Source organism: Quercus robur, chromosome 3, assembly GCF_932294415.1.
Source record: "Quercus robur chromosome 3, dhQueRobu3.1, whole genome shotgun sequence".
In the NCBI taxonomy this organism is placed as follows: Eukaryota; Viridiplantae; Streptophyta; class Magnoliopsida; order Fagales; family Fagaceae; genus Quercus; species Quercus robur.
In genome coordinates, this window is record NC_065536.1 from 54,642,220 (window position 1) to 54,668,205 (window position 25,986).

The following is a 25,986-nucleotide window of genomic DNA, read 5'->3' on the forward strand; positions in this document are numbered from 1 at the left end:
ATTTAAGCCCTATAGTGACGTTTTCAAGGACCTATAGTGACGTTTATAAAGACCTATAGTGGCGTTTTGTAACTTGATATCCATGAAATGGAGTTATAGGCAAACGTCACTATAGGTTCTTAAAATGTCACTATGGGTCCGTTTGGATTGAACTTATTGTTACTGAAACTGAAAACTGAAAACACTGTAACAAAATAATTTTTAAATGTGTGAATAATGTCGTGGGACCCATGAACAATGCGTGAATAGTGTTTTTTGTCCCCTGCACAATGATTTTACTGTTCACATGCAAAGGAAAAAAAAAAGGCATGAAAACACAGGAGTGAAACGCAACTTTCAGCTCTCCCCAAACGCTCACTATAAGTCCTTAAAAACGTCACTATAGGGCTCCAAAATTTTTTTTTTTTTTAACTCGATTTTGAGAAACTCGATTTTCAAAAGAGGGGCATTTCCCTATTTAGTTTAGGAATAATGGCAAAAGGCTAATTAATTTGCCCAAAAAGGGCAAAAGCCCATTTTGTCCGTATATTTGGATATTTAGCTATGCTATGTTCCATTTTTAGAGGTTAGTGCCTCAAATCTACAAGTTTGTAAAGAAATGTTGTAACTCTTATCCAAGTTTGATATTTTGTTCAGTATATTATGCATCACTAAGTCAAAGTTGGACTTTTAAGTTGGACTTTTCTTTGTTGGTTATCACTATAACTTTGCTGTGTTGTCAACAATTATGTGCTTATTTAATTGTTCATGACAAGCCTTGCTTGCTAAGCATATATTAGTCATATGCTAAGTGCATGCTCAATGATTTTTTTTTTCTCAATTATGCATTTTCCAGTCACCAAAACACTTATGAGTATAATAAGATATAATAAAAATAATAAGAAAACACACCCACAAACTCATTTCATTCCACTCCTAGGTATTTTAATGATTAGAAATTTCATAAATCCCACCAACAAAATAGAAATTATTTATATTATTTATATATGTAATTTCATTTTTATTTTATTTATTTTTATTGATACTATATTATCATTCCAAACATTTTTCCCCCTCTTTTAGCACCATCATTGTTGACCAATCCTTTTCCTCTCTCCTTTTATCTAATCATTGAAGAAACTATCTGATTAAAAATAGCAAAGTAACTTCAACTCGCCCCACACTCGCAATAAGGGTCAGAATTCAAAAGCCTATCAAACTCTATCCCACCCTATTGCCATCCAAGTTTGAATCTCTCATTTCTCTTCTTTCGGAAAAAAGTTCCTTAGGCCCAGTTTACAAAATCAGCTACCTTCCCTTTGAGGCCCAATCTTAGCCCAAATTAATACAGCCTTTACAATAGTGGCTAGAATTCAAAAGGCTGTTGGTCTAAAAAAAGAACATGCGCCATGGGTTCTTTACAGAATATTCTTTTGAACCAACATAATTAAAAGACTTCACAATATTTTTGCAATTAAGAAAGAAATAAAGAAACTGTACCCAAACAGTCCCAAGATAAAAATTGGCCAAATTAGTTGAACTCAAACGGATTGAGAATATACTAGCTTGAAAAAAAGATAGGTTTATGATATATAGAAATGGAAATTGATAATTTTACTAATTCTAATGCTGGTTTGGATGGAGGTGGAAGGAAGGGTAGTGTTAACCAAAAATTTTATTTTACTTTTAAGAAAAGAACTTGTATAAAAATTAATATGCTCTGTCCCATTTTTTTTTTTATGAGAGAGAGAGAGGCGTGGAAGGGGTTTTGATGAGAGAGAGAGAGAGAGAGAGTGATTTGTTACTGTGTACTTGAGAGAGATCATTAACGTTGAGAGTTGACAGAAGTTTTCCCATGTCCATTGCACATGACCTTGCACACGTGTCTCTCTTTTGGTTTGACATCTGTCCCTATATGCAACAACTACTGCAGTCTTGTGTGCAGGAAATCCTTGTCCTTGTACTTTCTATTCTTGAGACTAACACAGTATGTTGGTAGTCATCACTGTTCAGAGCTGCAACGTCCTTTGGAGCTTCTTCAAATTTGTTGATATACAGAGATCGTTGTGGACTTGTGGGTTTAGTGGTTTGAAGATTCCAATAGAAGCCCGGTAAGATATAAGATACCAATAAACCTAAAAACTTAAGTTTATGGGTTTTTAGTTCAATTATGCTATTTTCTCGTTCTTCTTCTTATTATTTAATGTGAGATTTTACCATTTAATTAGCCACATCACTCACGTGTGTATATTACAATAAATCTCTCATTCACATTTGTCATTACCTCTTTGTGGGTTTTTGAATTATCTCTCTTGTGGGCTACAAACAAGTCCTATAAACTTTCCTTGTGTCTATGGCCGAGCTTATCTTTATCTGTCATTCATAGAAATCACAACTCCACGAGAACCTTATGCAACATCATTCTTCTTTAATCTAGCGCCAATGACAATATTATTTTGTTACGCCTTTTTTCAAGATTACCTGTGTGTGGGTTTTATAGTCTTGCGGTGTGGGATGAACGCTTGTGTAGATTCCAAGTACGCCCATTATGTCCCCGCTCAAACTATGAAAAGGACAAATTATTTACCCGCATGAATAGATTTGAGAGGAGTACATAAACTGCTTGGTGATCCCATGTCCACTATATTCACATGGGAGATGTTAGAAATGTTGGCCTAGGCCAACCTTATAAGTACGCTCACTATAAACCCGATCTACTCCATAATTAAGAGTTATCTCACTTGGTTTCCTACAAGTAATTACGCATAACTATCAATGTCATAGTCTATAATTACGAGTACTATATAACCACGGGTAAATACATGAGAAAAAAATTAAAGTAAAGAACTCTTAATTTCTGTCCATTTTCACTTTTTGTAGAAATGAATTCTGGGCCGTGGATTCATGATTTCATGTGTCTTCTCTAGTAACCAACATTACCATAAATAAAGGCATGGAGAGCTTCATCAAATTCGTCGATATACATAGAGATCAGTGTGGACTTGTGGGTCCTCGTTCTTCCAAGGATTTGGAGATTCTGTTGGTGCAATCACAATAATAATAATAATAATAATAATAATAATAATAATAATAATAATAACACAACGAGAAACTGAATAATACTTCTAAATATTATTAATTTAAAAAGAAAAATTACACAACACTATTTGGATTGAAGCGCGGCACTCACTCTCTTTAAGGAGATTTAAGCCTTCGGTTGGCTAAACTTTGTAACCGGTGCAAACCTTCTTTGACTTGTCTCCTCTAGGATACAATAACCCAACAAGTATCATATGGCTAGAACAACCTTTGCACAAAGTGTTCAAGCCCAAAACTCCACAAAAAAGAACACCCTTCTTTGCCAAAAACCTCTCTATATTTTTATGTGTATATTGTATATTGCAATAATTTGGATTGGGTCTGAATGAGTCTACTTATAGGCTCAATGGGCCTCACGAAATTACTACCCAAATTAATCTGATTCATTTCCATTTTTGATACCTCCACCCTTCACCTCCCCCTTGCGCATGTATCTAGCCCAATATCTAAAATAATTCATGTTAGCCCATTAATCACCACAATTAAAAAGAACAAAATAGTCTCTCTCCTTTTTAATATGGGATTAAACATTTTCACTAACTCCTCATCTTCTACATCCACTCCCACATATTTACATTTATATTGTAATATTTATTCATTTTAATTAATTAATATTAAAATACTCGAACAGGTTCCAATAGAAGCCTTGTAAGATATAAGATATCAATTAACCTAAAATTTGAAGTTTATGAGTTTTGGCTCAATTATGTTATTTTTTTTTTAATTCTTATTATTATTATTATAATAACTATTTTAATGTGAGATTTGTCATTCAACTAGTCATATTACTCACATGTGAATATTGCAACAAATCTTTCCCATTTACTATGAAGTATTGGCCACTCTAAGAATTAAAATTCTACATCACTTTGTAAGGGACAAATTTTTATGTAATTGGCACATCCTTTGACAAACGCATTTTATTTGTATTTGGGTAAATCTAAGTAGGTTCAAGATGATCATTACAAGTGGTTACATTGAAGACATGAAGATTATTCAAAAACTGCTTAAGAAAAGTGCAATTTGCAAGTCTCAATACCTCTTCGACAGAAACTCAATCTGTCGAGATTCATTAAAGCTCGACACGTGTCTCGATCTATCGAGCTTACGGGATTCAGACTATAGCCAGCAACCTTTTTATTCTAAAAGGCTATTTGTTTATAGGTTTGTATAATCCTTATTGGACTAGGAAAGTACAAGGTTTGTGTATACCTATTTGGAATAGGAGAGTCCATTGAGCTCTTATTTAAATAAGGAGGTGGAAAAAGAAAAACCTAACCCTAAAGAGCTTCATAAGGTTTTCTTTTTGAAACCCTAGCCTCCTCTTACAGAAGAAAGAATTCTTACTGCATTTCTTGTATGCTTTTGGGTTTTGTAACCAAGCAAAGTCTCTCACACCATCATTGAAGATCTTATTGGTGTTTCTATGTGAAACTGTTGAAAATCAACTACATCAATTAAAGGGTTGCTGTGGAGTTAGTCACGTACTAGGATTCGTGTTTTGAACAAAAAGATTGCCGCTACAATACAAGTCCAATTAAGTATTGGGATAAGGGTTCAACTGTAGGTTGGTATTTCGGGATAGGTCAAAGGGTTTGGTAAGATTTCTTATACTTATAATCGCTTGTAATTGATAATAGTAGATTTTTAGGAGTAGTGACCTTAAAATCACCCGGTGGGGTTTTACCTTGGTTGTTTTCCCCATTTGTAAACAAATCACCCGTGTCAAATTTAATTTTCCACTGCTTTTAGTTTAGTTGGTAATTTATTTGTGCTGCCACACTATTGCATGAAATTTGATCTAATTCATTAACTTGGGTAATTAATTAATTAATTGCAATGGGTCAATTCATTTTAACCCAACAAGTGGTATCATAGCAAGCACACTCTGATTAGGTTTTAATCTTTGCTATGTGATCCATTGACCCCTGTTGTCATGGAAACTCTTGATTGTTTTGATTTGCATGATCTTGTGTTGAATGATGATGATGATATTCAAGATGCCTATTGTAAGCTTTATAATTTTTGTATGAGATCTCTTAAAAGTTCTACAAAATTAAAAGCTAAATTTAAAAAGGTCAAGCTAGAAAAAGATGATTTGATTGCAAAATTGGATGAAGCCAATAATTTGAATGAGAATTTTAAAAATCAAATTTTATCTCAGGTGGACAAAATTAAGAGTTTGGAAGAGCAACTAGTTGAATTTAAAACTGAAGTTGAAAAATTAACTAGTGCCAAACTTGTTGTTAAGCCTAACTCAAAAGAAAAAGATTTTTATATTCCTCCATTTAAAAGGAATAATGAAGAGTTGAAGGCTAATATTGCTAGGATAGATAAAGGTAAAAATTTTGATGTTAATGCTGAACTTTCTAAACCTATGTCTAAAACTCCTCCTAGGAAGAATAAAAATTTTGAATTTGTCCCCACTTGTCATCATTGTCATATTGTTGGTCATATTAGGCCAGATTGTCCTAAGTTATCAACCTTTAAGGTTAGATCTCCTTCTAGAAAGCCAAGTAGCTTTAAAACTACTCATGTTTGTCACCATTGTGGTGCTTCCGGTCACACTCGGCATAATTATTGCTAGTTGTTTCCTCATAAGCGAGTGTCCAATAGGTCTTATCCTTTGTCTAAAGGCTCTGTACCTATTCTTGGTGAGTTATTAAAAGTTTTGAGCTTTTTAACTCAATTTCAGGAGAATTCTAATTCCTCTATGTCCTTTAGTAATCATACTAGGACACATGTCTTTTCATTTTCATGGCCAATGACTCATGCTGTGTGGGTGATAAAGGATCCTAAGACTTAATTATTTTTCTATTTGTCCTTTGCTTTAATTTTTTCTATCTAAAGTTGGACTTTTTTGCTTGATTTCTTATTTGCTTTTGAAACCATACTTTCATGCATTTGCATCTAGTTTTATACTTTGTTTTGTTTGTATGTTTTTAGTTTTGCTTTTTTTTTTTTTTTTTTCATAAATAAATAAATTGAAAAATCAAAAATACAAAAATAGTATGTTTTTTATTCATTGGTACTAGTGTACCTTGGATGACTATTGAAATAAAGTTTTCTAAATTTTGTATTTTTTGTAACTTAGATGAGCATCTCTATGCACAACTAAGCAAGTGAGTTTTGTGGCTCGTGTTTGTAATGAGTAAGATTAAGTAATCTCTTGTACTTAACACTCATATCACTCTTTTTGACAAGAAGGATTAGAAAATCCTAAGAGAAATGCATAAATAACCATCTCACCATTGTTGCCCGCTAATCGTGATATGACATTTGTATGCTCTGGTATATCAAAATTGCAATGTCAAAGCTTAACATAATTGGGTATTTCTTCTCTGTCTTATATGCCCATGCATGATATGCTTAGAAGAAAAAATATATATATGCAAAGAAAAATTAAAAGCAAAAAGAATCAAAATTCTTTTAAATATGGTTGCAAGCGCGTTTCTAGGAGATGTGGGAGTTATAGAATGTACCTCGAAGGTGATAGTCTCCATCAAACAGTTACGATTGTGTGTGAGTTTAATTGATTTTCTTATATCTCAAATCATCATAATGTGAGACACTTATGCACTTTTGCTATGTTTTCACACACAACACGCAAATTATTTGCTGCTTTTGATATATGTGCAGGTACAATGTGATTTGGCTATCACAAGAGATACATGTGTTAATGTGTACTCACTAAATTGTCTTGACTTGTTTTTGAAATATAAAATTGGTCAAACTTGTTTAATGTGTGTGTGTTTTGGATCATGAATGCTCTGCACTTTTTTTTTTTTTAGAGATGTTTTTAAGAGCTTTGCATGTTGTTTGGATCTTTAGTTAAGTAGCTTGGTTGATTGCATTCATTTTTGTGTGTTTTTCCTCTCTTTGAAAAACTGGCTTTTATCTAGCTCGACAGCTTCTCGACAGATCCTCGACAGATATCTATCTATCGAGACCCTTGGACTTCTTTTCTCGATAGATCTTATCCTATCTTCGATCCATCGAGCTATCTGGAATTTGTCTCAATAGCTTCTTGACAGCTTCTTCAATCCATTAAGAAACTTTCTATCTGACCAATAGATTCTCGACAAATTCTCAATCCATCGAGGTTGGCTTCTTCTTGATAGATTCTCAACACCTCCTCGATCGATCAAGATACTCTTGCATGTATTTCATTTGTCTTTGTTTTGCATTTTTTTTCCTCTATGTCCATAGCATCTTGTTTTTCTTTTTCTTGTAGGTCTATGGTTCCTTGTTCTCTTTGTTCCCTCTATATCTTTTTTCTGTCTGTCTCTAGTCAAGTTTTTTTGGCCTTTTACGCCCTTTGACAATCGTGCCAAAAAGTGGGAGAAATTTGAGAATTGAATGTATTTCTTCAGGGGGAGTAAATGACTTAGGGGGAGAACTTCATGTTAAAGGGAAGAAAGTTTTTGATGTAACTAACTTAGGGGGAGAGTTAGTTTGATACACATTGATATTGATATATTTTTTGTGTTGTGTATCTTTTGGTTTTATAACCATTTACTTACATCATGTGTTGTTTCTATATTTGATGATAATGTATGTGTTTCACTCTTTATCTCACATATGTTGTTTCTTTTCTCTCTTTATACACATATTTCTTGTTTATTTAACTTGTCATTATTTGCCACATGGTACTTTGATGTGTTTTATTTAGTACCTTTCAAGAAAGACAAGTTAAAGCCAAGTCAAGATTCCAAACCTTCTTCTTGCAGCAACTTCCAAGGTTCAGATCTTTTAGACTAGGCTTATTTATTCTGTAATCTTGAGTAAAATGTATTCGAGGGCATTCAATGTATTCTTGTGGTTTTGTCACGGATTGCCAAATGGGGAGATTGTTAAGGATATATTTTTATGGAATTGGCATATCCTTTGACAAAATACACTTTACTTGTATTTGGGTAAATCTAAGTAGGTTCAAGATGATCATTACAAGTGGTTATATTGAAGACATGAGGATTACTCAAGAACTGCTCAAGAAAAGTGCAATCTACAGGTCTCGATACCTCCTCGACAGAAGCTCAATATGTCAAGATTCATTAAAGCTCGACACATGTCTCGATCTATCGAGCTTATAGGATTTAGACTATAACTAGCAACGTTTTTATTCTAAAAGGCTATTTGTTTATGGGTCTGTATAATCCTTATAGGACTAGAAAACCCAAAGTTTGTAGGTTTGTATAATCCTTATTAGACTAGGAAAGCCCGTGTAAACCTAATTGGAATAAGAGAGCCCATTAAGCTCTTATTTAAAGGAGGTGGAAAAAGAAAAAGCTAACCCTAGAGAGCTTTATAAGGTTTTCTTTTTGAAACCATAGTCTCCTCCTACAGAAAAAAGAGTTCTTGCTATATTTTTTGTACGCCTTCGGGTTCTGTAACCAAACAAAGGTTCTTGCACCAACATTAAAGATCTTATTAGTGTTTCTATGTGAAACTGCTACAAATCAACTACAACAATCAAAGGGTTGCTGTGGAATTAGTCACGTACTAGGATCCGTGAATTATTAGTTAGTCACATACTAAGAGTCATGCATTGAACATAAAGATTGCCACTACATCACAAATCCAATTGGGTATTAGGATAAGGGTTTAACTGTAGGTTGGTATTAGGTACTGTGATTCTTTTTACTTATAACCGCTTATTTTGATAATAGTGGATTCTCGGGAGTGGTGACCTTAAATTCACCCGATAGGGTATTGCCTCGATGGTTTTCCCTATTTGTAAACAAATCACCTGTGTCAAATTTATTTTTTGCTACATTTAACTTAGTTGGTGATTTGTTTGTGCTACCACGCTTATTACATGTAATTGAATCTAATTAATTTACTTGGATAATTAATTGATTAATTTACCAAAGGGGTCAATAAATTGTTGACCTATCAGACTCCTCAAGAATTCAATTCACCCAAAAAAGTCATAAAAAATATAATAATAAAACTAAAATTGCTCATTAGTCTGTGATGTGAGACTTTTCTTTAAAAATGAATAAATAAATAATAATTTAACATAAAAGATTTTAAGAAAATTGTATTCTATGTTTTTCATTTGTCAAAACCATTCAATTATAAAAATATTCTTTCTAATCAACAATTATTATTATTATTACTATTATTATTATTATCTTCATCATGTATAGTAAGATACACAAGTATTTGTATACTATATAAAATGTAAAGTTCATATTTTTAGGTTGGCAACCATGAACAAATTGTAACATTTAGAACTTAGTTTTTGTCTAGTGTTTAATCTAGAAATATTCAAAAACAAGAAAAAAGAATTTTTGCACAATTGAAGACTCAAGAAAGTAGGAAAAGATAAGTACACGAATCTCGATTGGTCGAGATACTGAATTCTCACTTTCTTTCTTACCCATTGGGCCTAGGTTTTTGATAGATCTTAAGAATATGTAAATATAAACCCTAGAACATGGTTTTACACATTTAAGAGAATAGTGTTTTGTACACAAATCTGGAGTTTTCCAAACCCTTTTGAAGCTACAATTGGAGACCTTGTGCAAACAAAAGATCTAGCTATAGAGTAAAGCTAATGCATCAAATTAACCATTGGATCTAGGTTTTGATAGATCTTAAGAATATGTAAATATAAACCCTAGAACACGTTTTTACACATTCAAGAGAACAGTGTTTTGTACACAAATCTGGAGTTTTCCAAACCCTTTTGAAGCTACAACTGGAGACCTTGTGCAAACAACAAATCTAGCTATAGAGTAAAACTAATGCATCAAATCAACCACAGTTGATGATCTAAACCTTTGAGTGGAGTTTTCAAAGTCACAAACAGAAGTGTTTGTGTGCAACAGTTTCACTATAAAAGAATCTGTGGATTCGGAGCTGCGTGTGGTAACATGAATAAGTACTACACGAGGTAGCAGTAAATTTAGGGTTAAGTCTATTGTACAAACTTTCATTTTATTAGTAAAATGTTGCCATGAGGATTGTTTAGGTTAAAACCTCTCCAAGTTTTTACTTTAAAACCACAATTTCAGATGTTTTCCTAGATCATCATTCTTGGTATTCATGTGGTTTATGATTGTGTGATATTTGTTTAAATCAGATCTAATTGCATGATTAATCATTTTAATTAATTGACTAGAAATATGATTGAATCTTACTCAACTAGGGTCTAAAACCCTAACATAAAATTTATATAAAATTATAAATCATCATATATATATATAAGATATATTTATTATAAATTTGGAACATAATCAACTAATTACTAATTTAATTATCACTTATACTAATATTTAACCAAGCTAACTAAATAAATTAAGTTAAAATAAATGTCTTCTTCTCAACAAAAAAAAAAAAAAAAAATGTTCAAACTCATAAGTGATAATACATGATATATAAGCCAAAATAATAATTTTTTCTTATCTTATTAATCATCTAGCCTAATCAACTTCATCTCCCTAGTATAAGTTAGTTTTGTCATTATTTTCATCATCTTGCAAAACCATTTCTTCATTGATATCTTCTTCCTCATTATCTCCAAAATTTATTATCTCTTCTTATTCTTCTTTTTCGATGACCTTTATATATATATATATATATATATATATATTTCTTCTTGACATTCAAGTTTCTTTGATTTATAACAAAATTAAAATATAGTTATATGGTTATTTAATACTTTATTCATAATATAGAAAAGAAATTGGTAAATGTGAAGGCCAAAAAAGTGAGTCAAGTGTGTGGTCCAAATTTTGTAGGAGAGAGAAGAAATCATGGTTGGACATGTTATTTTATTGGGTTCAACCAAGTAATTAAATAATTTTTTATTTAAAAAATTACCAAAAACTTGTTGGACTTCAATCAAAGCACAAATATTAACCACAATAATAATAATAATAATCTAAACCCACATGCCTATGTATTGTTCAATACATACAATAATATAATATGATTCAAACAATATGCATGTATGTATCGTACAGTTTATGAGTATCATCAATACATACTTATGATATGATTTTTTTTCACTCAATTTGATACATAACATGTATTCTACAATACTAACCACTATGATACAATAATTGGTAAGGACTAGAAGATCAATGTGTTGGAAAGAATAATTCACTTTCCATGCCATTGAAGATCAAATCAAAATTTTGATTGCTAGATAAAATCATAGGAATGAAGGGATTGAAGCAATCAAACTAGAATTCAAATTCAAATTATCATTGGCTTTTGTGTGTAATTCCTATTATAAATATGGGGAAATTACACTTTATCCCTCCTAAAATATACATCGTTTTACACTTACACCCCTAAACTATGAGAATGCATTTTTACTCACATAAACTATTACATATGTAACACTTGCCCTCCTAAACTATGAAAATGCAAATTTACCCTACCTAAACTATTAATTGTGTTTTAAATTGCCTTCCATGGGTTATAGTTTAAGGAAGTAAGTGTGCATTGCCATAGTTTAGGGGAAAAGTGTAAAATGAGTCATAGTTTAGGAAATTGCCATAGTTGAGGGGTAAAGCGTAAAATGAGTCATAGTTTAGGAGAGTAAAATGTGCATTCTCATTTATTTATGAAAGCAAATTTTGAGTATGAAATAAAGATTCACACAAGAAAAGTGATCACAACATTTCCCTTGTTTGTGGTCTTTATTAATACGGTGGTGGGTTGCACACTCCTAGAAAGTCTCTCGGATGCAGTAAGAGTAAAATGAGTCATACTTTAGGACGATAAAGTGTAACTTTCCCCCTAAACATGATAATATTGTAATGTACTTTCAAGAAAAAATAAAATGAGAAAATATAGCCACTTAATCTTTTGTCTCGTGGATGTAATGTTACAACTAACAACTGGGCATAACCAATGAAAAAATACAAACAAATAAACCAGTTAATTTGAGTGACCAGTAGTAAGCGGGTGTATCTAACTGTTCCAGAATGGACAACTGCACACTACACACCATATTACTTTATGTACATATATAACATCATTATGTCATCTCGAATGGACCAATAACTCCATTCAACTACAAAATATATATATATACACACACAGAAAATTCTATAAATCCCAGGTCAAGAAGATGATCAAATCATAATTGTTGATCCAACCAAGGGTCTCTCGAAGCTTTTCCAGCTCCCACATATCCTGCAACACTTTGTGAAACCCCAGAAACCAAGTTATTCAACAAGGAAGTTCCCCATGCTAGCCAACCAGTCTGAGCTTGCTGCTTGTTTTCTTCAATCATGCTCCTCTGTTGCTCCTCTGCTTTGATATCAAGCCACCTCTTTGCCATGTACTCCTTGACAGCTTCAACCCCTTTATTCACAATATCTATGGGAGGTATTATGAGCGGATTTTGGTCCAAATTAAGCTTAGTTAGATTTTTGAGCTGACCAAATGTGTCAGGAAGAGCTCGGATTTGGTTGTTGCTTAAGTCAAGCTCCCTTAGGTTCATAAGATCACCAATTGTTTCAGGAAGCTGTGTTAAATCACTGAAATTACTGCTAAGGTTCAGAACCTCAAGATTTGTTAATCTCCCAATAGCATGAGGTAGGCCACGTAGCTCATTGAAATGAACATCTACATATCTTAAAGACCTCATTTCACAAATTGATGCAGGAAGACAACGGATTCTATTCAGGTGGATTGAGAGCCTTTCAAGATTAACTAGTCCGTACCCAATATTTGATGGCAAACACATCAAATTGTTAAAGCTTGCATCTAACTCCACCAGTGAACTAAAAGGAAGTAGGAAACAGTTAATGAATAAAGGACCTAGTGAAGATGCTAAGAAAAGAATAGGAAAATGCAAATTTTCTAGGGAACAATAGAAAGTGAAACACTAGTAAATGATGTCTTTACCTGCAGCGAGCAATCGAGTCAGGAAGGGAACTAAGTTTATTTCCTGAGACATTGAGGACCCTCAGGTTAAGCAACAGTCCAATAGAACCTGGCAGGGATACTAAAAGATTGGAAGAAATATCAAGCTCCTCCAGTTTCTGAAGCCCTGCTATCGAATCAGGAAGGACCTGTTTCCCCAAACGAATAAAGAAAATATCAGGAACTGCATATAGAAATTCTATAATTCCAGTTACACTTTTGAACAAACGATCATAGGTAGGTTCTTCACCACTCAAAATCTCGCATGTACTCTATGTCATGATGGTTCATCAAGGTTTCATATTATGATTAGCTCTCATGTTGCAATTAGAGAATACCAAATGACCAACATCTTTAAGTTCTGTACGGCAGAGTCAGAGACCAAGTTTGGAGTAGACAACTAATATAATCAGAAGTCAGAACTTTTTTTTTATTTTTTATAAATCTAATCAGAACAATATACCTAAAGAAAGAAGCCAGAATAATATCCTATCCAGGAAGCATGCACAAATAAGGTAGTTCTTCACCCTCCCTTCTTTTCTTTTTTCTTTTTTTTTCTTCTTATTTTTATTTTTGAAATAAGTCCTCTACTTTCCACCTACTTGTTCACTCCTAGAAACAGAGTTGAGTAAAAGAAATATAATATTAATCATATGCGACATTTGACACAAAAACTTACTTTAATAGCTTAATTGATCACAAAGTAGGGTCCCTGAATTGGAATTTTTTTTTTTTTTTTTTTTTTGGTTCATTCTTGAATCTGAGATAGTTTAATTTCCATTAATTTCCTACTTTTTTCTTTGCAGCCTTTCAAATTTATCAAAAAAAAAAAAAAAGCACTAACCTCTAGCTGATTACGGGACAAATTGAGCACGAGCAACCCATGAAGCATCCCAAATGCCTCAGGAAGAAACCTCAGCTGACGCCCACAAAGCTCAACCCTCTCCACAACAACCCCACCTTCTGCCTCCTTCAATATCCCAACTACCTCATCACACACTTCCTCTTCCTTAAACCCCTTCTCCAACTCTGACACAACTGATCCATAAACCTCGACCAACCTGTCCTCTGCTTCTCTCAACTGTTTCTCATATTCCTCATGCATCTCTTCCAGCCTCACCGACTTGGTGATCTGGGTGATATCTGGGATGGCTTGGGCTAGTGAGGCTAGGACTTTAGGGTGGTTGAGATAAGGCAACTGGGTCAGCAGGGTTTGTTGAAGTTGTGGAGGGAGTCGTGGATGGGAATTGGGGTTGAGTTGGGATAGGACATAGGAGAGAATTGGCAAGTCTTTGGGGTTTTGATCCATAAAGCAATGAGAAAGTCTAAGAAGAGTGGACTACAGATAGAGAAGATGGTGATGGTGATGAGCATGAGAATGAGAGAGGAGGAGCGTTTGAGGAGAGAAATATAGTTGGTAGAGAACGTAGAACACACTAGACTTTGATACTGTGGGCTGAGAAAAACTGTGTATTGGATGCTGTTTCAGTTTGATTGGAGTGAAAAAAACGCAAATGCAAGATTAGAAGTTGGCACTATGATTTGGAGTATTATAAGTGGATAAATAAAGAAAAGCCAATTTGACCGAACAGATTTCATTCATGTAAAGGTCAAAAAACATAATATGTGGTATTATTCATTATCGTCGTATGGTATGGGGTCAATAAACCTACACTAGAAACACTCTTTTTTCATTCAAGAAAAAAAAAAAAAAAAAAATCCCAGATATATATTGTTGACTAATGATCAATTTTAATTGAGTACTCATCTCTTTTAATATTTCTGTTTTATTGGGATATATATCTTATTGCCTAACCATTTGGTTTTGATAAGATACTCTCCAAAACTTATGTTGATTGCTTATTTGAAAAGTATTGTAGGAAATGAGGGGGAAATTTTTCGCATGAGGAGACTCGCCAAAATAAGCTCTAAAAACCCAATTAATTTTTTTTTTTTTTTTTTTTTTTTTTTTTTTTGTGGGTTTTAGCTTGCCAAACTAACTAGTTAGATTAAGGAATAAAATTCTGTTTTCCCCCACTCTTAATCTTCTATTTCATGCTCCACAAATGCAAATTCTATGTCTCACTTGTTGTATTACACTTTATATTTTATTAATCAAAACATATTACACTTACTCTTTTTCCCTTATAAAGTAACCAAAATTTAAAAAGGGAAAAAAAATTCTCACACGTGACATCTCGCTAATAAACCATAAAGTAAAACACTAAAAATTAAATAAACTTCAACAAAGCAAAAACACAATATCAAAATATAACACTATATTCAAATTATGAAATAAAAAATCATTTGTCCTACTCCTAGTATTTGATTATATGATTCATTAATCGCAGCATGTCACGACTCACGTATACTTTTTTTTTATATAAAGTAACTAAAATAAAATCTAAAACTCTGTTTTGCAACCACAATTTCTCATAGAATTTTTCACAAGCTTCCATTTTAAATTCAAAACATCTTTTCTAACAGCTTATACATGTGATACACCCTATGAATAGTTAGATATCATGTCAATGAGTTAAATCAATATATAACTTACAATATTTTTTTTTAAAAGCAAATCTTATCAACTTTAAAATCACATCTTAATCATCTATATCTACGTGGAAATTGATATATGACCAACTGATCTGGTCTGATTTCCCATTATCTTCAAGAATCTTCTGGGGCCAAAAACCCATTAAAATAAGTCAATGGGAAAGAGACCTTCATCCAACAGGGATTAAAAAATATATTCGAACAATCTCGGGCCACTGCTTACGGCCTTCTGTAGTATGGCGACGTTGCTACCTACTCTCTACTCTCTAGAGCTTGCCACAACCATCCACTAGAAAAGCTCGTATTATACGTCCAATTCAGTACATGTGGCTATTACTGGGACGGGTTAAGGGAATAAACTAAAGCAAGAACAATGAAAGGTTCAATTTCAGTAATGATACAAAAGTTGAAGTAAACAAGTGTGACTAATAAATAATCCATTTTCAATGGCCTCATTCAAAAGCAAATAACTCAGGTACAAGATTCATTAATTTCTGAGAAGAGGTAACATAAACGAAAACTCCAAGACTAGAAAAGACTCAAGAATGCTACTCTTGTACAGCCCCTTCTCCCACAAAGAGGAAGAGAACCAAAAGCTATAAGAAAACTATATAAAATCAAGGGAAACTACTATGATTAAGAAAATATGTCAACTACAATCATGAGATATCTATCAAAATTTCGTCTCCTTTAGTGACTTTCTTTCTTTGCCCACTGAGATTTGAAACATACTCTACACCCACAAAAATTTCATCAGTGTGGTTCACACACTATGAGAGGGAGGATGCATGCATCCAATGCATAAGATACCTTCTCTTACATCTGACCCCATAAAAAGGATACTTTACAAGTGAAGCAATATGCTACAAGCACTCAGTGCAAAAGATAGCCTTTTCTCTTTCATCAACATCTCCATGCTCAAACTGACAAATAAAAGAACAGATTTGAATTGTCTAGGATCTTGATTGGATGTAGCTACTGACAATTTACAGAAGTAGGAAGCAAGCAACTGCAAATTATTTGTATCTAAAGTGTCCATCTCCAGAAACAAGTTAAATCTATGAGAATTCATTCTCAAGAAATTTGAAGAAAATTGCAAATAAGAATTGCCTAAAAATTATGCGAGTGAATTTATTAGTTTACATAATCATCAAGAAAATGTGGTAAGATACCATTATCTTACTTCACTGTATCCACTTTTGATCTATTACTTTCTTATTATAATATCCATTTTTGATCTATTACTTTATTTTTATAAGGGGACACCGGACACCACCAAAGTACACAAAGAATTTAATAGTTCACAGTAGGAAAGAGTTTGGCTCCATAATAGTTCACATTAGGAAAGCGTTACCAATTGAGAATGATATTTGCAATTATCGTGTGCAATGCACATGACTCACTTAACCTAACCAGCCAAGTGAGTCACGTACATTGCACATAACAAGGCATGTGTCATCTTTCTATTGGTGGCTGGAGCCCAATAGAAAGATGTGGTAAGATAACATATCATCAAGAAAATGTGGTAAGATAACATAACTTCACTGTATACAAAGTAATGCTAGAACTGATTTAACTTTGTTCGTCTATGTCCTACATCAGGTTTCCCCACCAAAATCAACTAAAAATATTTCAGTTTTTTACACATAAAAAATAAAAAATAAAAAAAATAAAAAAAAAAGGGTCTATGTTCTTTATGAATTTAGAATCAACCGAAGCATAAGAACAGTCTTTGTATGAATGGAAGGTACTATACATATCACTAACAATGTAAGAAACCTGTAAACAAACCAAAATGTCATTGACCATTACCTCAACAAGCACCCTTGCTCTCTTCTTCAATTTGGCATCAGGTTCATCTTTCGCAAGCTTTCTTGAAGCTGGGGCAGTTTCCTTCCCCACTCTCTTACCAGCAAATGGCTCAACGTCTTCATCATCTCCAACCATTTCAACTGCATCATGAAACTCATTTTCTTATTCCATTTAAGAAACACATCTGAGAATCTGGTCACGTACTCTTGTCCCATTATTTTATAAAGCAAAGCCCCACAATTTATAATTTAATTCCATTATTCAATATGCATGTAAACTAAAAATGAACTACTTGGGATCTGCTTGTTGTAGTTTATTTTGTTTTTCAGCTAGGGCAGCTTTTTTAAGCTTCAGTTTTTTCTAGGTACAGTTGCACTTGTTCACAGCTTAGTTTTTAAATTTTAAAACAAGATATGATAATGAAAATAAGCTCATCCAAATATACTCTTACTTGATGCAAGTAAATATATGAACTAGATGTGCACGCAAAGCCAGGCATAAGATCAACAAAAATTTATAATCAACTTTAAAAGAAAATGCTTGACACAGAGTAATCTAGTGACTGCTATACCATTGCCATCGTCCATCTGAGACCAAGCGATAGCAAGACCACCAAAATCTTCTATATCATCTTCTAGTTCAAGTTCTTCATAACCCTCAACATATTCTATCTCAGGCTCCTGCTTATTACAAGAACAGATACAAGGGTATTTAATTATCCTAAAAGTAGAACCCTCAGTAAACATAAAAACAAATAATCCATATTTAAAACAATAATACCAGGAAGTTCATACCAGCTCTTCTTCATCTTCACTAGCAGCCTGCCCCTCTTCTATATCAAGAACTTTATTGTATTCTTTAACAGGATAGTTGTATATGTCACCATAAACTCCTTTCTGAAGACGTTCTAACAATTCTTTTTCAATGCTCTGCAGAAAATCTATAAAGGCTTAATGAGAGCTGTAGAGACAACATATAGTCGATGTACACCAGTAGCATAAGGCTCATGTATAATAACCTTATCCAGTGCTGCTGCCCTTTCAGCCTTTTCCTCTCTTCTAGCTTCTCTTTTTTTCTCCTTCCTTGGTGTTGTCATTATCTTCTCCCTGTTAGGCAACAGAAACAATTTCCATCATAACAAAGCACGCCAATGTGTGAGGACACCATTTAACATATTAGGGTTAAAGCTGATGAGCTCTAGCACAATTGGCACTCCCTTTTCCCGTGATAATGGGTTAGAGGGTGAGGTCATGAGATCAATACCTAGTTTACCAATTATAGAAAAAACAGGTTACAACTAGACCCCTTTCAGCATCACCACACAATGTCTGAGTTGTCAATTCTGTGCATAACACCAACAAAGTTTTCACATTTTCTTCTTTCTTTTTTTGCTTTTAAACTAAATATCTTTCTTTTTTTGATAAGTACTTTTAAAAGGTAGCTTTTTGCTTAAATTATCTACTGTTTGTGGGTCCAATGCTACTTTTTTACTCAACTTTATTTCAAATAATTTAACTTTCAACTTTTTGAAAATAAGTTAGCTTTTACCTTTTTGTCTCACATTATGCAAATAAGCTATAAAAAATAAGCAATTCGCAAACAAACATTTAAATATCTCACAATGAATAAAAGATTTTCTCATTTAAAACATCCAACCCTCACTTCAATGAATTCCAGTCCGGAGCAAATTAAAGTATGGAACACCTACAATGCATTACCGACCCAATATCTAGATCTTTGCTGATCTAATTGATTTGTCCCATAAGCAAACCTAATTTTTCTGCTTATTAATTACCATTTTCTCATTACATACAAGGGATCTTATAGTGCATCTACCTTCATTTATCAAATGAATTATACTAATATTTTTTATGAAAGAAAAAATTGATTTATTGAAACCTGTAGAAATATCTGAATAAGGCTATGGTTTACTGTATGCTTGCAGTTGAGAAGTATGGAAAATATAGCTTTAAGATAACAACAAACATCTCCAAAAAATTCTTACGGGGAGAGGAAATGCATTTGAGCCAAAGTTCATTGGGAAAAAAAATTGTTATTTAGGATATGATAGTGAGACGCAAACATTTGAAGATCTGCATTACTCCAAGCCTTAAAATTTGGCCCATGTCAACTTAAAGGTTTACATATGTGTGTGTGTGTGTGTGTGTAACATCTTTTCTTGAAAACACAACTAGTAATGGTTCATTATAACTTCAATTATTTTCCCAGAGAAACCAAGTGAAGTACCCAAGACAATCTTGTGGCACATTACAAAACAATATTGTCACATGAGTAAACATTTCTGGTAGTGAATTGAAATCAATTGCAAGCATGAGAAAAAGTGAACCTTGTTTTCAAAGCAAGCTTCCTCATGCGTATCCGCATTTGAGTCATCTTGGTCAACCGTTGCTTTGTTTTGTGCACAAGAGTCTTTGGCCAATACATCTGTCAACCCAAAAAGGTTAGATCAAATTAGCCTCTTCCAGAACTGATACTCAAAATCACATTAACTATTCCAAATTTTCAAAAGCAATCTAACATTCAATACCAGATGTTTGTCTACAATCTCAAGTGCCTTCTCATAATTTCTGGGCAACTTAACTCTCTCCCACAATTTGTTTGGCATATGAGCTCTCTCTATGGATTTCATATAAAGATAGAACACTCCTGCAGCATACCAACACCACCACATAAAAATACCACACAAGACGTTTGTTAATACACACACACTAATCAATGTGCAAAAGCAAATCAGTCCACAGACCACCTACACATATAAACAACCCCGAATCCACTAAGATCAACTAAAAAGGCCACATATAGCATACATTTCCATACTCTTCAGTTTATACAAAAAGAAAGAATAAGGCTCAATTCAACAAATCCAAATAATCTTATTGAATTCAATTGGGTGTGAATTTCTGTTTTCTCAATTTTCATGACAAACACAACTCAACAGGTTGTTTCTCCTAAAAAAACCAAACAAACAATATACAATATTATAATGATTCAAATGCCTATATGTAAAAATCACCAGATTCACCACCCAAAAAATAAAAAAGACCCAAATGACAGAACAAGCAGGAGGATAAGAAAATAGTGAAAAAATACCATCATGGTCACGAATGGTGGCATAGCGACTATTAGCAAGCGGGCACGAGCTCCGGTTACAAATCCCGGTCACATTATAGGGATTTCTACAGAAATTTCCAGTGGCAATTCTACCAAAAAAAAAAAACATACAAAAACCCAACCAAGTTTCAAAACCCACTGCAATACTAGCCAGCCACCATAAACAAATGGATAAAAAACAAAATTGATAAACTTTATAAGGAAGCCAAATAAGCAATGGCTTTTCAAAGCTTAAGAAAGAAAAAGAAGACTTACTTGGACATGAAACTGCAATGGTTGTGCCTGATAACCTGCCATATGACCTCGTCGTGCTGCATCTTTAACCAAAATTTTCAGTTTCTATTAGGGTTTTAGTCCTTTTAGCGCTTAGGATAAATATGAAAAAAAAAAAGAGAGGTATGGGGTTTAGGGCTTTAGGATTCAGGGGTTGTTCTTGTTAGATAAAAGTCATAAAACACTACAAACTACAAAGGCTATATCGATAAGGGGAAGGGGGTAATTAGCACTTTCCCTTATATGGATGTTTTAAAAATTGTAATAGAGAAGAGGGGAAATGATTAAAATAAACAATTTTACTTTTATTTGAATATGAACTTGAAACATTGGTCTATTATTAATTTAAAAATACTAGTAAATTAGAAAATTTATCTAGACAATAATTTATCTACTCTACTTTTTTCCTCCAAATCTCTCCAATTTGGGGAATTAAAAATGAGGGGTTAAAAGTGGTTGAAACCCCTCCAAACTCCTCCCATTCTTTCTTAAAAAACCTCCAAACAAGGTAATCGAATTACTCTCTCTCCCTCTACACTACTATCCCTCCTTTTTTAAACTTCCAAACATGCTATAAGTCTATAAGACTTTCTCGCCCTAAACTTTTAGACTATTTACAATATTCCCAATTTTTTTTTTTTTTTTGGGAGAAACAATAACCCCAAACTATAATGTGATTTATAATTTATAATCTCAAAAAATATAATAGTGTGATTGAATCTTAAAGGATCCAAAAATTATGTGTAATTATTATATTCTCACATTGATTGTAATTAAAAACTCAATTTTCATGATACAAATTTCAAGAATTGAGGTGATAATCAATGCAAATTGATAATTTAAGAGGACATTATAAATTAGGTGAAATTTTAGAACGGAAAATAGTAATTTGTGGTAAATAGTAATATCGAAATTGTTGATTAGCAACTTTTTTAAAATGAGAATACAATAATTTAAACTTTATAATTTTCGAGTGTAACAAATTCAACCATATAGTTTTACAAGAAACAAGTTAAATCCTTAAGTTTAAAAAAAGTAACAAATCAAACCCTATAGTTTCAAAAGTAATAACTTACACTATGAGTTTCAAAAAGAAACAAATTAAACCTAAGCTCATTGTGTTGGAGGTTTAATTAGGGTTGTCCAACTATAACTGCACCTGATCAAACTACTCGACCCAAGCCATCTGATTGGAAAAATGCTTTATCCAAGTAGCACAATGGTTAATGTTGTTTATGTATCATGGAAATCCAATAGTCGCAAGTTGAGTGGCGATTCTATGTCACAGAGATCCAATTCAACCAATTTGATTGAAAAGCTCCACCTCTCCTCCTTCTCCCCTCGTCACAAGCCATTTGTTTCCCTTTCTTATTGTCGACCTTTACAAAATTTTGTGAGATTTTTGCCAGATCTAGAGAGATCTTCTCCAAAATTTGTTCCGCAATAGTGGGTAATGGCAAATCCACCATGACACATTGACTCCACAGTGCATAAGGCGATTTCAATTAATCCAACTAGATGAAATAAAAAACTATGGCAGTCGATTTCAATTAAAGTGGCAATCAACAACAATTCTTCCAATCTCCCACTAAACATTGTCAAGTCAGGTGAGGGTTTAACACCAAAACCGATATTTTTGATTGGTAAACAGTTTTAAATTTAATTTTGACCCAAGGGTTTAATCTGTTACATTTGAAGTTAGATGATTTAGTTTTTATTAATTTTAAATATCAATATTTAATTTGTTACTTTTGAAATCATAAGGCTTAATTTTGTTACACTCCTTAAACAATTAAACTACAGAGTTTAAAATGTATTTATTTTTATTTTTACAACTTGGTAAAACAGGCCTTAACCCAATCCAACCCAATTGAAATTTAACAAGAAATTTGGACCATTGCTGGGTGGTCAACCACAAAACACAGTATGGGGATAAGTTTGTTTGGGCCTAGACTGTCAACTATGCAACCTTAGCAGCTAGCATTCGACCTCTTGGTTTGCTTAAAATCTGATGTATTTGTTTGTGATGACCCATGAAGGCAACTTTGTTAAACTAATAACTGGGGCACGCAGGGCAAGTACATGGACCACTGTCTAAAATCTATAAAACTAGACAAATATGGACCCCCAAATAGGCTGGGCCACATTTACAGATGGTTACCCATCCCACCGACATTTGTTTGGAGAATCTCTAACAGAAATATAGCATGCAGATTCTCAATTGAAAAAGTGAAAAGTTCTCTTACCCCTAAAAAGAAAAAAATCGGCACGCAGTGGCCACTGCAGCTTTGAGGTGCGGGACTTATGATATGCACTAGAGTTACTGGCCTACAGAAGTGAGAAAGTAATAAATCATAACAGAATCTTGTGAGGCTTCTCATTCTTCGTTACTCTTTTGTATCCTCTTTTTAGAGACAGAGTTTTGGCTTATTCTAGTGATTGATTCATGGTGATGGTGGTATTAGAAGCACTTACGTTTGATGTGCCCTCCCATATCCATTGTCCCTCATCGATTGGTTAGGTGACATGGACCAATTCTTTGATCAAATAGGTTTATCAAATATCAAGAAGGTTAGGTTTGTCAACATGAAACGGATAGATGGGAAGGGATTATTGGTACGGTATTGAAAACTTTCACCTTAGAAGGGACAAACCCGCCATAATACATTGGGAAAAAATGAAAGAAAAACTTAATTTGTTCTCAAATCCTATTAAGATAAATATTTGTCCAAATCCCATTAACGTCATTAACGTGACTTCCTAGATCAAAGAAACAACATGAGTAAGTGGGATAGACCCACTACTGGCGATACGGCACAATTGGAAGAAGATGACATTAGTGTTCGCACAATTTCTAATCTAAAGTCCACCCCAATAACAATGAAATCCATACAAAAGGTCATCCAAGAACTAAAAATTGCTAGTAATAATACATGACTAGACAAAATAATGGCTTCCGTCCAAAAATTATATAATAATCTCAAGTAGAAGTGTCCATGGGTCGGGTTTGTGCCCAACCAAACTCAACTTGACCACTTCAAGTGGGGGAGATTAAAACCCACTGTCGACCATAAAGGGACGTTGGATCGGACTAATCATGCCCCATCGGGTGTTAAGGGAGTGTCAGTTGGAGTTGAGTTTGTAGTAAAGGACTAGGGAATACATTTTGTCGGATCTGGCCAAAATCTGGTTAGATTTTTTGAGATCTCGTTGGATTTGGACAAGATTTCCTTATATTGGCAGAGAGAATTAAATCTTATCAAATTTTGGTCAAAATCAACGACTTGTGATGGAAAACTCACCGAAAAATGGTGGAATATCAAATGGGTTGAGTCCATCGAGTTTTGAAATTGCTCACCAGTCACTCGAAATGACTTCATTGTATCTAGACATTCTAGAACTGCTACCAACCGCCATGCTTATTGGAACTATCAAAGTCCAAGTCAATTGACAATGGGTTTGTTGGTTCCATTTGGTTCGATCGGTCTTAGACACCCCTAATCTTGAGGGTAAAGCTTCACACATGAGAGACAATAATATTGAGGCACCAAAATGTTGTGTTAAATACAAGTAACAACAAATGTACACTTAATACAGCCTAAACCATGTGTAGTAGACCTAATTTAGCTTGTTGGAGGGCCACTCTTTGATGAGGTGAAAATTCAGCAAAAGAACGAAAAAGCAAAGGGTGCACATGATCTGAAAATTGAGTTTGATGCCTACTCTAATCAACCCTCCATGCTTGATGAAGTGGAACAGCTTGATATATGATGGTACTACCTATAATAGAAGATAAGGTTGTATCATTTATTCCACCAAGTAATTTTTTCATTCCAAACGCAAGAATTCTTATCCACAACTCAAGACTCAAGAGTTGCTACAATTATCAAGTGCAAGAATTCTTATCAATCAACACTTCAAGACTCAGGTTGAATTTTCTCCAATTGGGAGAGTATGATGCAAGAAGCAAAACCAAAATTATTTAAAATTGAGAAATGATATGTCTACAACATTTTAATGGCAAGTTCTTACTAGTTGTTATTGTTGGGGTTAAAAAAATAATATCAATGGTAGGTTCAAATTTGAATTAATAACAACTAATCATTTATGATTTATTGTGAAAATATTGTGGATGTAGCATTTCTCTTTAATTCTTTTGAGATACTAGGTTTTAAATTTATTTATTTATTTATTAAAATTGACTTTTATTATGATTGAGGATCCATTAATGTAATCCCTAAATCCTAGTAAAAAGAGGCTTTTCAGAAATGGTTTGATCATTGCATTTAGAATAACTATGTTTTTATATAGAATTTTTCTCACCTTGGTGGTGAAACCTAAGGTTTTCCTTTTATTTCTTGCTTTCCTTCACTACATTTTGCATTCAAGTTCAGCCTTTTTTGAGTCCCTTTAGTAGATGATTACAGGTGTTTTTGTCGCGGGATGAAATGTCAAACCTCTAGAAGTTAAATTTGTATTCAAGGAAGCAAATAAATGTGCATACGCCTAACCTACCCTGGGAAGAGGACTTAGTCTGTCTTCCTGTCTGCTAGTTTCTTTGTATTCCTTAACTACCTCAAAAAGAAGAGGAAGAAGAATCCGTATTTTCTTTTTTTAATGAATATATCCCTATTTCGAACATTAGTCTGAAAAACAAGTGAATAACAAGCACACTAGGCTAACTGTACTGTAGATTTTGTATGCCTATCAGAACTCCATTCCTAATTGGCAGATTCTCCACGGCACCATGCTATGCTGTTACACCACATCCTTCCAAAACAATGAAGGCTGTGGCTTTTGCACCAAATATTCCCAATATATATATATTTTTAATACACATTTCGTTCGTTCCAACCATGTGTACTACTAGTCCAAGGGTCCCAATCTCTCTCTTATCTTAAACATCCTTTAGTTGCTTTCAGCAGCACTCACACGCTGTGTGACCCATTACTAGCCTATATAGTTCTTGCCCGCTCACAAAACAGCGACCTCACATTACATATAATCTTGAACGCCGATTAGACATTGGTAGTCATCGTGGGATCCATGGCATTGCCAACCTTTCCATACAGGATTTCATTACAGCCTGCCTCTCTCTCTCTCTCTCTCTCTCTCTCTCTCACAGGTTAACCCTTTGTGAAAAGAAATGAATTCTTTTTGTTTAAAAGGATCAAAAAGGATCATGATTTTGGTGGCATTATTAATTAATATTATCGAAGAACTAATAGAAATTACATAAGGTGG

General features: G+C 33.5%; 2 protein-coding genes across 4 annotated transcripts; both read right to left on the bottom strand.

The window, feature by feature from the left end:
- Nucleotides 1-11,879: 11,879 nt before the first annotated feature.
- Nucleotides 11,880-14,483, bottom strand: LOC126718404 (plant intracellular Ras-group-related LRR protein 3). Its single transcript, XM_050420566.1, has 3 exons — nt 13,814-14,483; nt 12,952-13,118; nt 11,880-12,827 (listed from the first exon to the last, which is right to left on the bottom strand). The coding sequence occupies exons 1-3, from the start codon at nt 14,276-14,278 to the stop codon at nt 12,179-12,181; spliced, it is 1,281 nt and encodes a 426-aa protein (XP_050276523.1). The 5' UTR covers nt 14,279-14,483; the 3' UTR covers nt 11,880-12,178.
- A 966-nt stretch (nt 14,484-15,449) lies between these two features.
- LOC126718405 (uncharacterized) lies at nt 15,450-20,955 on the bottom strand. Of its 3 annotated transcripts, none has more exons than XM_050420569.1 (10): nt 20,725-20,955; nt 20,449-20,558; nt 19,886-20,004; nt 19,685-19,782; nt 18,356-18,443; nt 18,132-18,266; nt 17,909-18,017; nt 17,338-17,477; nt 16,369-16,448; nt 15,450-15,861 (listed from the first exon to the last, which is right to left on the bottom strand). In XM_050420569.1, the coding sequence occupies exons 1-9, from the start codon at nt 20,784-20,786 to the stop codon at nt 16,389-16,391; spliced, it is 921 nt and encodes a 306-aa protein (XP_050276526.1). In that variant the 5' UTR covers nt 20,787-20,955; the 3' UTR covers nt 15,450-15,861; nt 16,369-16,388. The 3 variants fall into 3 exon arrangements, with proteins under 3 accessions (XP_050276526.1, XP_050276525.1, XP_050276524.1); XM_050420568.1 differs by having other exon boundaries at nt 15,451-15,855; XM_050420567.1 differs by lacking the exon at nt 15,450-15,861 and having other exon boundaries at nt 15,932-16,448; nt 20,725-20,954.
- Between the last annotated feature and the right edge of the window lie 5,031 nt (nt 20,956-25,986).

Coding starts and splice junctions, on each gene's coding strand:
- LOC126718405 (XM_050420569.1), bottom strand. CDS start 20,786: ATGCAGCACGACGAGGTCATATGGCAGGTTATCAGGCACAACCATTGC. Junction 20,559..20,724: donor CATTGCAGTTTCATGTCCAA/GTAAGTCTTCTT, acceptor TTTTTTTGGTAG/AATTGCCACTGGAAATTTCT. Junction 18,018..18,131: donor GTGAAGATGAAGAAGAGCTG/GTATGAACTTCC, acceptor TGTAATAAGCAG/GAGCCTGAGATAGAATATGT.
- LOC126718404 (XM_050420566.1), bottom strand. CDS start 14,278: ATGGATCAAAACCCCAAAGACTTGCCAATTCTCTCCTATGTCCTATCC. Junction 13,119..13,813: donor TGTCCCGTAATCAGCTAGAG/GTTAGTGCTTTT, acceptor TTGGGGAAACAG/GTCCTTCCTGATTCGATAGC. Junction 12,828..12,951: donor GACTCGATTGCTCGCTGCAG/GTAAAGACATCA, acceptor ACTTCCTTTTAG/TTCACTGGTGGAGTTAGATG.